Source organism: Chamaea fasciata, unplaced genomic scaffold (genome assembly GCF_029207755.1).
Source record: "Chamaea fasciata isolate MVZ Bird 193981 ecotype frontalis unplaced genomic scaffold, bChaFas1.0.hap1 SCAF_4, whole genome shotgun sequence".
Classification (NCBI taxonomy): Eukaryota; Metazoa; Chordata; class Aves; order Passeriformes; family Sylviidae; genus Chamaea; species Chamaea fasciata.
This window is the reverse complement of record NW_027094089.1, coordinates 36,112,995-36,128,728: the sequence shown is the minus strand read 5'-3', so window position 1 is coordinate 36,128,728 and position 15,734 is coordinate 36,112,995. Positions and strand designations below refer to the sequence as shown.

At 39.3% G+C, this 15,734-nt stretch overlaps 1 protein-coding gene across 1 annotated transcript in view; it reads left to right on the top strand.

Annotated features, from left to right (window-relative positions):
- Positions 1-15,267, top strand: part of KIAA0825 (KIAA0825 ortholog) — a 248,846-nt gene extending 233,579 nt beyond the window's left edge. The window contains exon 21 of the mRNA XM_066181288.1: positions 14,475-15,267. Within this exon, the coding sequence (XP_066037385.1) occupies positions 14,475-14,595 (121 nt within the window). The 3' untranslated portion in view covers positions 14,596-15,267. The remainder of the gene's footprint in view (positions 1-14,474) is intronic.
- The last annotated feature ends 467 nt before the right edge of the window (positions 15,268-15,734 follow it).

The following is a 15,734-nucleotide window of genomic DNA, read 5'->3' as shown; positions in this document are numbered from 1 at the left end:
TCTGTCATCATTTTGTGCTTGACTTGTGCATCATCTCACTCTTAGGGGAAAAGGAGCACCCAAGATTTGTATATTCTTGTGGTCAAAAGAAATGACAAAAGTCAGAGAGTCCACAAAAACTCATCAAATTTTATTGTAAGTTACAAGCTTGTCATGGAAAATGGAGGGAATCAACCAGCCAATCAGTTCCAGTGTCATTCTAGCCAATGGAAAGGCCAGGGACATGGGGCATGCATCCAGGCTCGGTGAGAGTACGTTCTTACAGCTTTTTCCCACCTTGAGAATGGCTGTCTCACTTTCTGTGCAATTTAGTTATCATGCACAGTCCATTCTTTCAGATCTCTCTGGAAATGGGTTGGAGGGCCTCGGGAGTCTTGGGTGGTCTTGTTTTCCCCCCGCAGATGCCCACTTCTTGGCCTCATTCTTCTGGTTGTGTGTGCTGTGTTGTACTTATCTTCAGGAACTAGAACAAGGATGTGTGACTTGGATAATTGCTGCCCTACCTTTGCATGGCCTCCATCTGCAGCCACATCTTGTTCTTTCTCATGGTGGTTCCATAGCCATCTGGCTGGCTCTTGGTGCTGGAGCCCCTTATCTTCCGGGATTCTACAACCAGTCAAAAGTTCTTATGCTCATAAGAATCTTAAATAGCCATTACAAGCACGTCATCTCTTCCTTGGAGAAGACTCAGTCACTAAGAAATGTTGTGTTTAGGCAAAAATTAATACTTTTACACAGTGTCCACATCTATCTTCATGGTTTTAGCCTTATCTGTGACTGTTTCAAATACTTAGGAATCAGAAAAACTGCTGCTTAGGATGAATAGACATTCCAGGTGGCAGCTGCAGCAGACACAGTGGGTTTTACGGTCCTAAGGCTCTTTGTAATTTCCGAATATGTCAAGCTCGTTAAAAATACTGAATAATTAAATCAATTCCAATATATTTTCAACTGTTTAGTCTTTTAATATTTTATCCTAAAATAAAGTGCACATGGTGCTCCAGAATGCTTTGAGCAGAAATGTAGAGAAAATTAGGATTTCCAAAAAGAGGGAAACATTGCACTAACTTTGGCTTCGTGTTCTCATTTATTGTAATATCCCTAATGTCTTTATTTCTTTGACTGTTCTTTATGCAGGAATTATTCTTTTTATGAAAGCACAGAGCTTTGTGCTGATTTCTGATCTTTAGAAATACAAAGTCCATTACCAGGAGTTCAAGTATTGCAATGAATTATTATGGGTTTTATCTCTTTAATATCTCAAACCTATCCTAGTCAGTGTCAATCTAATGCTGTTGCTTAGCACCATGTTCTCCTGAAATGTGTAAGCAGCTGCAAAGAAGTTAACATTCCGGTTTAAAATGCTGAAAATGGCATTAAATAATGCTTACTTTCCAGATACTTTAGGCTCCTCCTGTCTGCTTTGCCCTTTTTTTTTTTTTTTAATGTTGCAGAATTTCCAGTTAGTATCAGGACAAGAGGATATGGCCTCAAACTGCACAGTGGGAGGTTCAGTTTGGACATCAAGAAGAATTTCTTCACTGAAGGCGTTGTTAAACACTGGAATGGACTGCCCAGGGAAGTGGTGGAGTCACCACCCCAGGTGGTATTCAAGAAAGGAGTATATGTGGCACTTAGTGCTATGGTTTAGCTAGTGTTCAGTCAAAGGTTGCACTTCATGATCCAGGAGCTCTTTTCCAACATTATGGAATGATTCTATGATTTCAATATAGTTGACAGATAAATGATATTCCTGTCATTAGAGGATTTCTGAGATTTAGAAACATGTTCCCAACCTTTTCCAAGATGAAATCCAAACCTTTTAAAGTTCATCACACAGAGAGGGAAAGTCAGGAGCCTGACAGGTGGGGACTTCCCCAGTACATAAGAGACCCTTTCTCTGTCACTCTTGCATCTCCCATGAGTCATTTGAATTAGAAAGATACAAGCATCCCACAGTCATTCTTTCTCCTGTGTTAAAGAATTAGTCAAATCCTCACAGTATCAATTTATTGCAGCATCATGGTGTACTGTACACTCTCCCTGGTTCTCTCCACTTCTCTCACCAAAGCTGCAGTGATCCTGGATGGCAAAGGCCAACTTGTTAAACTTTCTGAAGGTACTTTCTTGATTTTTAGCAATGAAATGTATTTTTCTCTTGAAAATTATGTTAAAGAAGGTATACATCTGTAAAAAATGTTCACCCAATTGGTTTTCTGTCAGTAAAAGTTGTAAACACATGTTTTTGTGAGTTTCCTGCTTACAGATGTACCACCGGGTTTTGGCTATCGCAACACTGTTGGATTAATAAAACATAATGTAATAGGCCAGGTCTTTTTGTAGCTATATTACGTAGAAGAAAATTCCTCAATCTCTGCTTGCATTAGTAAGGCAAATATTACAATTTAAATTATTCTACTGAGTTAATTTGAAAACTATAGCCTTATGATTTTTGAAGTATGATTTTAAATCATATTTTATGATTTTTAAAGCAAAATGGTAGTATTTAACTTTTTAAAGCATGAATGAGTAGAAAAAAATTACAGGAAATATGAGATATATTAAGACATTTCATTATGTCATATTTTTATTTAATCATTCCCCTATTTCAAAACTCCTCTAAATAAAGTATCTTGAAATACAGTAAAAACTATTTACAGTTAAAAGATTTCCATGTGTATACATTTTGAGTAAATTAATCTGCATGATTTAAAAATGTATTTAATACACAGCATAACGAAGTTAATTTTTCATAAATGCTTTCATTAAGTTCACTCAGCATGCTGTTCTGTAGAGTCACCAGTCTTTGTAGTGGGTTAAAACCTGATAAAATTCACCTTTGTTTATTCATCTTTTTTCTTCCAGTTAGTAACACTTTTAAGAGTGGCTTGGAACTAAACAGAGAAAGTAAAGGTCTTTGCCAATTCCTTCAGGAGCGCTGTTTCTTCTAGTGCTCTCCCTTTCCACTTGGTTGCAAGGTGTCCGTGCACTTGCAGTCTGCATGATGGATTTCCAGAGCTGTCAGTCATCATTTCACTTACCTTTCCCTTCTTAGCTTTTGTGGCTTTCTCATTTCTGGATGTAAATATTAGTTACGCTGATTTAGGCAACATTATCTTTCTTGGAATGAACTGGGGGAAATTACTAGTTTTTCTGTACCAAACAGAAACAAACTCTCTCTGTAAAGGGTTGCTGTACAGCAGTGAGATCTGAATGACCAATATTGAAGCCTACTGTGGACAGAGATCCTGTTTATCTATCTACATCTCCTCTCTATTTTTTGGTATGCTTGTCTAAAATTGATTTGTTGCGCCATGTAAATTTTTATCTACAGATTATTTTGCTCTTCTTTGGGATGGTATCTCTGCTTCAATGAGTTGTTGAATTTTCAGTCTGTCCCTGGGAATCTTCAGGAACAGTGAGACAGGGTTGTACAAACAGGTACCAATTTTTGAAAGTAACATAAGAAGCATCTGCTGAATTTCTGGGCTTATTGAAGTAAATTTTTTTTGGTCCTCAAAAAAACTGAAGTATTCTGGCTGCAGGCTAAACAGCAATCTTTTTTTTTCTTCATAATGGGCATGAAAGGACAAGGCTTTTTAGCAGCACTTAAATTTGAGTAAAACCATTTGTTACCAATAAAAGTCAGCTTCCTGGTTCCCCTAAGCGTCCTGCTTACATAGCACATTTTTTTTCTTCAAGTTATTAACAGAGTGAAATCCTTCTAAAAGCAAGAAAATTTATATTTGTTTAAATTTCAATGGATTAAGAAGGGGATTATACTACAATTGTAATAATCTTATGTTTTTAAAATATTAACCTTTTTATACTATCATAGTAGCCTCTCCTTAAAAATTGGACAAAGTTTCTTGTCAACAAAACATGAATTTTTTATACTCCTAAGCCTCAATGCTGTAAATTTATCAAATATAGTTTCTCAGCAGATATATTTGTATTTGCAGAAGATACACCACCGTAACCATATTTGAAAGTTTAATCCTTTAAAATATTTACATTGGGTTTTCAGCATCCATAATGGAAAGCCTTTGTAAGTTGAAATAAAAAGGGGAAGGATAAAGAGAGGGAACAAGTAGCTTATGATGTGAAGAAAAGAGTATTTTTAGTAGATGCATTTCCATCATGTAATCATAGGCAGATAAGTCACATGCATTTGCTGAATGAAAATATTGTTGGCACTCTGATCACAACATACTTTCTTCTGTGATATTCTTGAAAAATTATATTAATGCTCAAAAGAATTAAATTCAATCCACGTTTACAAAGTTATTTTAAATTACTGAGAAGATGTAATCCTTTGAATAGTCACCTCCAAGCACATAGCTTAGACATAGTGTTACTGACCCCATTCTTCCATAAAATCAGCCCTCTTGAAGGCCTGCATCATTGTTCTGTAACTTGCATGAGTATAGGTACGTATGTGTCTATAAATAGAGATATATATAACTATGTTCTATGCATACGTATTTGAAATATATGAATTTCCCAAGTATTTTCCAAGAACACTGTAGTATTCTTAATTCAGAAAGTCAGATAAGCAACTTCATGCATGCACTAGACATTATGGGGGTAGTCTAAAGAAGTAAAATAATGGGGACTGCCCAGCATGCTTTTTACAGGTAGACAGAAAACTCTTCTCTGAATAAACAGATTGAACTTCTTTACTTTCTACAATTCAATAAACAAAAGTATCATAAAAATAGTTATATATAGTAATTTATATAAATGGTTATACTAATGCTATTTATAAACAAGGAGAGCACATTGATACATTGCTAAGGAAATCTGAGCTGGAATCACTTGATCTTCCCAGATTACTGAATATTTCCCCCTTGAACTTTGTTAGCTTGTGATGTGCAAGCCAAGACTTCCTCTCTTGCTTATTTATGAGGATAAACAGAAGCCCTCCCAGTGCTAGTCATTCTGACCTCATGATCTAAGGTGTAAGCTGACCAGCAGAAAACTTAAGCGATTCCTATATTCATCTGTGCTGACATGTTTTGCTGTATCTATCTGAAAAATATACTACTTTTTTTCCTCTCTTGATTAGCCACATGCAACAAGAAAGGAACAGTATACAGAGAGAAGTATTTAAGTGATTTATGTCAAGTTCATGCAATATATCATCTACATTATTTAATATTTCAGCATATTTAGAAAATATATTTAAAATTTTTTATTATCTATATTAAAAAATGATTATTGGCTTGAGAATTTTTGGTGCTACCCTCAAGATTACAAAGTTGATGGCATTTTATTCTAAACATATGCTTTCTTTTAAATATGAATAATATACTAAAAGTTGGGCTTTCTGGACTTTAATTCATCTTTCTATGGTTAAATGAACTCTAAGCAAAATGTAGGTGGTGGTATAATGAGTTGGTTCAAATAATTCCAATATCCTTTTAGAATGCTGATTTTATTTAATGTTCCAAGATTTATCAGACTGAAATGAAACATATGCCACCTCTGAATTTGATTTTTTTTTTCTAAGACCTATGTTACAAATGATTTGAAACAACAGAACTATGCAAGTTGGCTGTTCAATTGATGAATCTTGCATTTTGAAAGTAATTCCTATGGTAATTTTATTCATATTCACATCATTTTAACTGGCTAGTTGGATTTGTATCAATTACTATTGTCAGAACAATTCTCACATAGTTTTGATATGCTAGGAAAATATATATTTTGGACAAAATTTTTTACTAGTGAACCTTGACTTTTTCCACTTAACCACAAACAGCTAATTTCTCATCCCATTTAGAACAATAAACATGTGTTACAGCCTTCTTCCTTACAGTCCAGTAGTCTTTTAAAATCCCCAGACTTAAAAGCATGAAATTGGAAAAAATTCCTAATTAATAAGGGACCAGATGCTGGTCAAGCTCGTTTCATAGATCTTTAATTCACTGAACGCTGTTAAGTGAATACACAGAGGACATTCTTATCCTCATTGGATCTGCTTAAATGCCTTAAAAATAGATTACTTTTGGATAAAATGAAAATGCATTAGAATAACTTCTTATAAGGTAAATACTAAAGAACATCCAAACTGGATGATATTGAAGATTTTTACCAATGCAATTGTTGAAGATTCAATGAAATGTGCTGACAAGTATGAAATCACTATCTTTAAAAGGAATCTGCTGATTTATTGTTAAGCTTCCTTTAGCCAAGACTTCCAGGTTTCTGTAGTATACCTCCAGCAATAATTGCTTTGAATGTATTTAACTAAGCATTTTCGGTTTTTCTTTGTGTTAGTCTAAGACGATTTTATGCTGCAGAGACTCAGAAATGTTACCTTCCTTCTCCCTGTCTACCGATAAGGCGAGACAAATGCAAAAAGATATTAAGTGAAAAAATTAACACTTTACTAAAAGAAAACAGCAGCAACAAAGAAAACAACAAAAATCACTAGATACACAGGTGCTGAGTCAACTGGCTCCTCTGGGAACAAAGAAGATGAGGCGGCTGCCACCCAGGCAGCACATGTGCCCAGAGTGATGCAGTGCCAGGATTCTTCAGCCCGGCCAGCTCCCGGCACATCACCAAGAGTGGCCGCCCCCAGAAAGCCGCGCAATGCCAGGTGTGGCTGTAGGGCACAACTGCTCTGCAGCTCAGGGGGAATGCGTCAAGGGCAGGGACAAGGAACAGTGAGAGGCGCCCTGTAGACGTCCCTACTGCTCGGAGAGTCAGGGACAGAAAAACACAAAACCTGGATTCCCAGAGGCTTATAAGTGGGAGAGGTCTTGGGAGAGGATACAATTTCCAACCAATAAGGATTACCTGGGGGGAGGAACATAAGGCGGGGAGTACAATCCATAGACCAATGAAGGAACACAAGGAACAGTCTAAACTAACCACTAGGGTGTCGAGGATTGGGAGATTGATAGGGAACAATCTGGAAGAAGGGGCAGGGTTAGGGAGAAATTGATAATTCTGTAGGAGGCGGGAAGGGCAGATGTAGGAAAGATAGACAACCAGGGCAAAGCATTGCTTTTGCCAAACAGGGGGAAAGGAACAATCCATTAGGGATAAAATATATTGTAAGAATAGAAAATGGGGGGGCGTATAGAACAGACCATTGAAAGTGAGCTGCAATTGAAAACACAATAAAAACACACCAGAGGACACAGACAGGATGGTACAGAAGCTCTCCTGGCTAAACCTTCCTCTCTGGAAGTAAAAAAAAAAAAAAAAGCCAGGAATGCAGGGGTTCGTGGTGGGATTCTGGTGGCAGATGGGATGCACTGTCTGGGGCATGTCCAGACCTGCAGTGCCAGTTTTCGTGTTGTCTCTGTGTGACAGCAGGGGTGTGTGTTTGGGATGTCACTCCTACCACTTGCTGCCTCTTCCTGCCACCTGCTGGACGCCCTTTCAGCTCAGCCAGGCTCAGTTGGTGTCAGTGCCACTGCCTCGGGTTGCTGCCCCACTGGGGGAGAAAGAAATTGTCCCACTGGGCACCAAAAAACTGCAGTCCTGGCCCAGAGATTCCTGGCTGCAGTTCTGGATCTGTCACTTTGGGAACTATCACTTTTGAACCATGAACTTGGGAGTGGTCCCTCTGCCTCTTCTCAGCCCAGTTGTCCTGCAGAAATGTCCTGGAGGGCTTGGAAATGGGAAGAGACCCTCAGGTCATACAGTGCCAGGATCTGCTGATTGCTTGACTTTGGTGAGCCAGACCAAAATGGACCCCTTCCTGTTCCAGACATAGCATTATGTCTGCTGAAACCATGCTGATGGCTGATGTGAATGGTATTATAATAAACAGTACTGAAAACTCCAACTCTGTACCCAGGACATAATCCACCCATTATCCTATACCATACCCATGACATTCATGTGTTCATATGTTTCAACTGTAGCCATATACAGGTACAAATGACTATATTGATACAGGTATTATTTAGGTGGTCACTGACTGTTCCCGCAAAATGTTTGTTGAGTTTTAGTCCATTACTAGTACAACTTGAGCAGTCTGTATTCATTGCTGAGGATATTTTATGAGGTGTAGTGGCAATGTCATTCAACAACCAATAAATATTACATATATAATTCAACATTACAGATGGTTCTCACCAAAACCAGGCTCTCTTGAGATGCACTATGTTCCCCATGCCTCTGTATTAGCTACCAAGTGTAACCAGGTCCTTGAGCAAAAACAATCCCATGGACAAGTTTGCCTTTGCTTCAGATGGGACTAATCGTAACATGCACAATATGCACCATGGGGCCTTTATCTTCATCTGCTGGATGCAGGGATTCTGATTGGGCAGGGCTAGCTTGGTTAGTGGAGCTTCTAGTGTTAACTAACCAGATGGTCTTTGGTAAACGCAGATCCCAATTTTTGAAGGTTCCACCGTCCATTGCCTTCAGTGTGGTTTTTAAGAATAAATTGCACTGTTTGACTTTTCCAGTGGTTCATGGGTGATAGGGAATGTGATTCACCCACTGAATACCATGTTCTCTAGCCCATACGTCCATGAGGTTCTTTTTAAAATGAGTCCCATTGTCTTACTCAATTCTTTCTGGAGTGCCATGTTGCCATAGGATAGGTGTGAGGCACACGGGTAGGTCTCCAGCCATCCAGTGGTTGCTTCTATCATTGTGACCACATAGGACCTACCTTGAGAGGTTTGCTGCAGTGTGATGTAATCCATCTGCCAGGACTCTCCGTATTTATATTTAGTTCATTGTCTCCCATACTAATGGGTTTTACCTAATTGGCCTGCTTGATGCAATGGATGTTTCACAATCATGGATTACCTGGGATATGGTGTCCATGGTTAAGTCCACCCTTCAGTCACAAACCCATCAGTATGTTGCATCTCTTCCCTCTTCCCTCACCCGAGGCATCATGGGCCCACCAAATTAGAAACAACTCTCATTCATGTTGCCAGTCCAGATCTACCTTTAATTCTGGCAGCCCAAACCACCTATTTGTTGTTGCAATGCTTCCCCATTAGCCCGACTCATAGGCATCTAGGCATCCACATGACAAACTTCTGTGGTCAGCTTCACTACCCTAACAGCAGTGTCTAGCCCAGTTTTTGCAGCCTGGATGAATTTCCTTCTTCAATGCCCACTGGCCCTTTTCCATCATTCCAGCCACCCCCACAGAGTTTTTGCTACCATCCACAAGTCAGTACAGAGGCATAGTGTAGGCCACTTCTCTCAGTCAGCAATATCCAAAGCCAGATGTGTTTTCAGCTCTGCATCCTGACTTGAACCACCTTGTCCTTTGGTAGCTTCTGTGACTTGCTGCTTAGGCTCCAGTATGGCAGCTTTCCATTTTTGACTTGTCTCTATTATATGGCAGGAACTGTCAGTGAAGAGAGTGTGTCACCTCTCACTTCCTGGTTATATGGTGGCCTCCTCAGCATGTGCCACCTAATCCTCTTCCTCTTAAGATGATAGTCCAAAACACTTACCTGCAGGCCAGTTTGTGATAATTTCCGAGATCCCAGGGTGCTAAGGATTTCCTGTCTGAACTTGCTATGTGATCAGAGTGATCTGCTTACTCCAGGTAGCATTGTTGGCATGATGTGTTGAAGGGACATTGCCCTTGAACATTCTGCCTAACACTCCTCATGGCCATCTTACTGGGCAACTGGATTTGGTCTTATATTTCCTCCTTTGGACAGGACTGCTATCGGCTTAGGCTGCTTATCTTGTTTATCTGCAGCCTGGGCGACTGTGGTGTCTGCTGTCCTTCCCTTCTGGCTGTAACTGCTGCTGTATAATAACAAAAAGCGTGCAGGTAGGCATTAACTAAGGCCCACAGAGCAACAAGTTGACCTGTTTTGGAACTGCCACAGCAATTTTATTTCAAATATTCTGCTACCTTGTCAGAGTTTTGTATTTGTTCAGAGGGAGACTTCCAAACTATACTTCCTGACATGTGGTACAAGACAGCACAGGCTTTCACTCTGAGGGTAGTGGATATTCCATGGAGGAGTTCCAGAAGGAGACAAAAATCTGGTGGCTCTCTGGCATCGACCCCTTCTCCACAGCAGACAGACAGTTGGGATGGAGCTTCTTGGTGTGCTTTCTTTCCCTGGCTCAGCTCCCCAAGGCTTGGGGCTGGAATGGGGTGGCTGTGCTCCAGCCAGTCCCACTCCTATTGTCTTGGGCCAACAGCTGTTCAGTTCACCTCAAGGTAGATGAAAGATTGCTGCTGCAGCTTCTGCAAGCCTGAGGAGGAGAACCTGGGCCTCTTCCTATGTTTTTTGCCTGGGCCAACAAAGCCAAGCTAGCCAAGCAAAACCAAACTGTACAGCACCATGGAACACCTGGGCAGGGAGGCTTCAAAAATGCCAATCAAAAGCCCCAAGCTTCCCAGTCCCACATGCTACCAGTCCCAGCTTTTAAAGGTACAGCAACAATTTTTGGGCATAAAACAGAGGACCATGGACTAGACTATCATCATAAATCACTCCAAGACACCTCCTTAGAAATCTCCATCCTGACTCCAAATGTGTTACGTGTTGTAGACTGTAAAGGGAAGACTGAGTAGAACCAGCAAGAAGAATATGGTGTCCTTAGCATTGAGAGGGAATTCAGCTTTCTCAAGAAGTGATGTGTCAGACCTGAAGGGGAGAAGAAGGTGAAAGGCAAAATCTTCTCCTCTTCTCCCCATGGATTGTGTGTGATTATTAATAAACTCCCAGACACAGCAGCCCAGATCAGGACAGACAACAATGAATACATTCACCAAATGATCTTCATTGCCTTTGATGTTATCATTCCATAAACTAGTATCACAAACTACATCAACTGTATCTTGGTTTCTCTCCCTGATCTGAAGCAGAGCACTATCATAGGCAGATGGTTCCACATATTTGGATGCATATACATGGTTAGGTGCTGCAGTGCCATGGCCAGACCAAGCAATGTGGTGACCAGGGACTTCTGTAACCCAATAGAGAAATTATTTGGTCAAATTTGTTAATTTTTTTTTCACTTTCTCTCTTGACCTTGTAATAGATGTGCTGTATAAAATTTGTGTATTTAAATTTGTATGTGTAAAATTATACATTGGAATTAAAAACCCCAGATTCCTGGAAGCGGTCTGAGGGCATCTCCAAACATTCCAAAGTCTTTTTTTAGCTTGAAGGTGTTACCTCGACATCTGCAGAAAGATAACGTGGAAACGGCTCCTTAATCACGGGCTGACCACATCTTCGCAGTCACTCTGAGGATCTGATATCAGTCTAGGTGGAGATTAATGGATGATTACATCAAGCCTTCCAACAGAAGATTCAGGGATTCTTCCCTCTGACTTTCATACTATTCTTCAGGAAGTTCTTTCAAACATCCCTCACGGGGTGTAGGACATTTCAATGATTGTATTGTTTGCATGATGTCATGTTCTTTGGGCAAATCCACATTCTTTGTGACAGTCTTACTTTCGCCTCAGGGCAGAAAAATGGTATAAAACACCTACCCTGAGACCCCGAATGTGTGGGCAGTACTCCGGAGAAGCACCCTTTGCTGCTCCCGGATTGTCCACCTAGCATTCGATCGATGTTGTCCTGATTTATCGTGGCATCTCGAAATTGATTTTTGAAATTGTCAAATAAATCTTTGGATTTTTTGAATTGGCTCTGATCATTTATAACAACCTCCTTTTAGTTGGGCACCAAATATGTCTTTATTTAAGGCAATTCTACGGGGCAAAGACTCTGCAATAACTTCCCTCCACTTAGTTTTCAATCTGTCCCCTCTACCAATGAGGAGAGACAAATGCAAAGAGATACAAGTGAAAAAGAAAAAACAAGTTTAGCAAAAGAAAACAGCAATAATCAAGAAATACAAACGCAAACAGTTAAACCCTCACCCACGAATGCAGAGGAGGTCCCCCGATTGTCCCAGGGAACACATATAAAAGGGTGCAGATTTTAGTCTCTGGACCATGCGGCCATGACAGGGAACAAAGGCAACAACACACTAAACGTTCGTGGTTCCAAAACTGCCTTCTTCCCCAAGCAACAATGGGAGCGGGGGGGGAGGGGGGAGGGGGGAGAACCTAGAAAACGTATTTTTCTCCGAAAGGAGTCAGCTGCTGAAACGCCGGGAGAAAGTTTTCAGCGTATGTAGGGCCAACCCCCTCAGCAGCTGGAAACTTGTGGAGTGGCTCCGACCCTTGGCGACAGGCGGCTGTCTTGAGCGGCAGCGGCGGGAAGTCCAGAGAAACATCTCCCCGGGCTGCAAAAGCGGTGGTTGCTCGAGCAACCGTGGCAAGGGTCGCTGTCTTTTTTTAAATCATCAGTCCCTAGGAGGCCGTGGCTAGCAGCCTGTCAGAGCGCCCTGCTTTCTGAGGTTCTCATGAGTCTGGAAGCTAAAAACGGAGCTCCACGTGTCGGTTCCCAGCATCCCTCCCCCTTCCATGAGCCAGGGTAAAACACAGAGGTTCTGCTTCCAACTCTGGGTCTTAAAGAGATAGTAAACTACCTTGTACAGATTGATGTAGAGAAGATATGGCATACATGATTTTGGGTCACCCCTAATGCTACACTCTTGCCTCCTATCTCTGTAACTATGACAGTCCTTCTAAGCAAAGAGCCCCTCTAGTTAAAAATATGCAACAAATCAAATTAATTAAAATTAATTAGTTCAGCTTGCGTAGTAGTGTTTCTGAATAACACTGAGGACCATAAATTCAAATTAGGGCTTGCACAACTTCTCCCTAGGTTTGAAGAGAAGGTACATTACCAAAAGAAAAAGGGGAAACCAGTCACACTGTTGAACAGCATTCACTGAGGATGCTTGCAAAAGTGACTGCACTGAAGGTTCATCCAGCCAGATTTTATATCATAAACCAGAGAATAAAGCAGACGGACATAGCAATTAATTTCCCTAATGCAAATATACACATAAGGTTAATTACGATAGCAGTCACACATGAGTGGAGTAATAGGAAATTAACTATTGCAAAACCTTGATCATAGCCATTCAGTGCTTATAATTTTATTCATAGTATGCTTTTCTTGTTCTGATACTCCTTCAGGCAGTAATATGGGTTGTCAGATTCAGTTTTTAAGGTAAAGGTGTGAAGAATATATGCTAATTTATACATGTTCATTGAACATATTTTTTCCTAATTGTTTTTTAACAATGAGATTTTACTACAAAGCACTTGTTCTCCTGGTTTTAGAAAGCTTTTAAATTGATACAAAGTGTACACCATGCTCTATCATCAATAATGACTGTTCTCTTCTTCCAAATGTAAGGAATGAAATATCGTCATCCCACCATTCTGTATTATTTTTGATTTATTCACCAATCTAAACCTGTATATGGCTTCTGATTTCTGCAGTATGGATGAGGACCTAGAGAAGTGTGGGGATGGGATTAAAGTATTGCTCCTGACAGTTTCCTAAAAGCAGTCCTTGTTCAGCTGATTTTTTACATCTCCTACTTTTCTGCATCATTCTATGGCTCATTAATAACCTATTGGTTTTAATACTTGAAAATGTGATTTCTAGTTTTAGTATTGATGTTTTACCTTTTGTCTTCAGGTGATCTGAACTGGGAGCCTGCACTCTATTATTTACTTAGAACAGAATGAGATTAATATTAAAGGGTTATCAAACTCTTGAATATCCACAGAACTTGTAAAAGAGGTAGAGCCACAGAAGTGACCATTGTGTAGGCATAATTGGAGTGATACAAAGTTTACCTGACTACATATCAGCACTATTGCTGCAATTGTTATCCTAATTTTCTTTAACAGAATACTGTATGACTTTTATGGCTCTGTATTTGACTACTAGTACTAAAAAAAAAAAAAAAAAAAAAAAAAAAAAATCAAAAAATCATCTTCACAGTCTCTCACTTTTGCAGTTTTAGTGGCATTAGCTCTTAATCCTAAACTAGAAATGAGTGTTCACATGGGGAAGGAAGAATTTGATGTCTTTTATTTCTGTTTAGATCATTATACTTGATGGTTAAAGAAACAAAGAGCCAGTCAGTTTTGTAGTATTTTGTAAAATAGTACTGTCATTTCCAGAGAATTATGACAACTCACATTAAATATTTGGGTTGGACTTCATGTGGTGACATTTCACTGCAAACTTAGAGAGTATTGAGAGCATCTGCTTAACTTCCAAAATGTGTGTTAGCTCTTCCACTTCTTCTCTGCAAGTTTTACAAGGTTTCCACCTCTACCAATGTGTGTGTGACACATAAAATGGAAAAAAAGTACTGTTGCAGTAAGTATAAGAAAAGTTTTGTAGTAGCTTTGACAATTTGTGTCAATTGCCTCATGCCCATGCCAAGTTCTGTGTGGCAAGGTTTTTGGGGGTTGTATTTTGCGTGATTCAGTAATCTCACCTGGCATAACCACAGCTGAGGAGGGCAATGAATTGGTAAAAACAAGTCGTGTATTTTTTTAATTGTTCTAAAGACTATTTTAAAACACATTAAAAATTAATAAAATGTTTTTCTTTCAGGTGGGAGACGAAAGAAGATGCAGATCTTGAAGATGAGGAGGATGTAATGGTGGAACACTTAAAAAATATTTATTTGACACAAAGGACTCCTATCTCAGAGGATAAAGAACAATTACCTTGACAGATTTTGGGTAGTACCTTTTTTCTGGATTCAACAAGATTAACTCAATGTCATAACTCACAGGACTAGAAAGCTCAGAAATATGTATCTTGAGTAGGAGTTCTAAACTAAAGAGTCTTCCCCTGTTATTGTCTGGTCACCCCATCCAGGAAGCAATTGTTCACACATGCCTAAGGTGAGGAACAGTACAGGAAAATGTCAGTGTCACAAAACAAGGAGGTTGTATCTCAGTACTGCAGAGGCATTAACCTAAACGACAAACTAAGAATTGTTTCAAAAATACAATTCACTCTGAAAATAATGCAATTTTAGACGCAGGCTGAGTAAATGCTCCTGGTTTCCATCCACTGCTTTAGAGTTGGAATCATCCTGCCCCCAGTTCATGTCACTCAAAGAAAGACCTCTTCCTCCTTTGGTGTTTCTTTATTAAATCACCCAAAATACATGAAAAGGACCAGGTATAGACCATACACCTACAGTCCTTTTTGAGTTGCTACAAGAGAAGTATGCTTGGCCATTATTCCCAATCAAAAATGCATCAGCATTACTGCCCTCACAAATACTTACTTAACATCCAGTGTATTTTATAGCTTAAAAAACACATTATAGAAAAACTTTAGAAGTTTTGAGAAGCATCTTTTTTATTTAAAAGAATTATTTGCAGGCAGTGCTCAGAGGATTATCTTAACAGTGAACTGAGAAAACAATAAATAATTTAATATTTTTTTGATAAATATAGGAAAAATTCATATTCAAAATAATCCTGGTTTGATAATCAAAGTTTTCTTAATATTAAATATTTTTCTGAATACTAAATATTTTTCTTACACATTGGTTAAAACTATCAACATTTTTTATATAGAAGGTTTTGTTAGTATCTCTTTAGCTCTACAGAAATAATCCATCATTTTTCTGTAAGTTTCTTTCATTAGAAGTCCAATGGAACTATTTTTTCTGCCTGGTGAAGGATTCCGACAGGATCTTGCTATGGGTGCAATCTGAGCAGAGTTATTCATGTTCCCAGCACATCTTCACACAGATGCTATTACGAACATAACATAGACCACATCAGTTGGATGAAGGCATGCTTTTTTCCTTAAAGACTTAAGCAGCCTCATGGGTAACCATATTACCAGTGC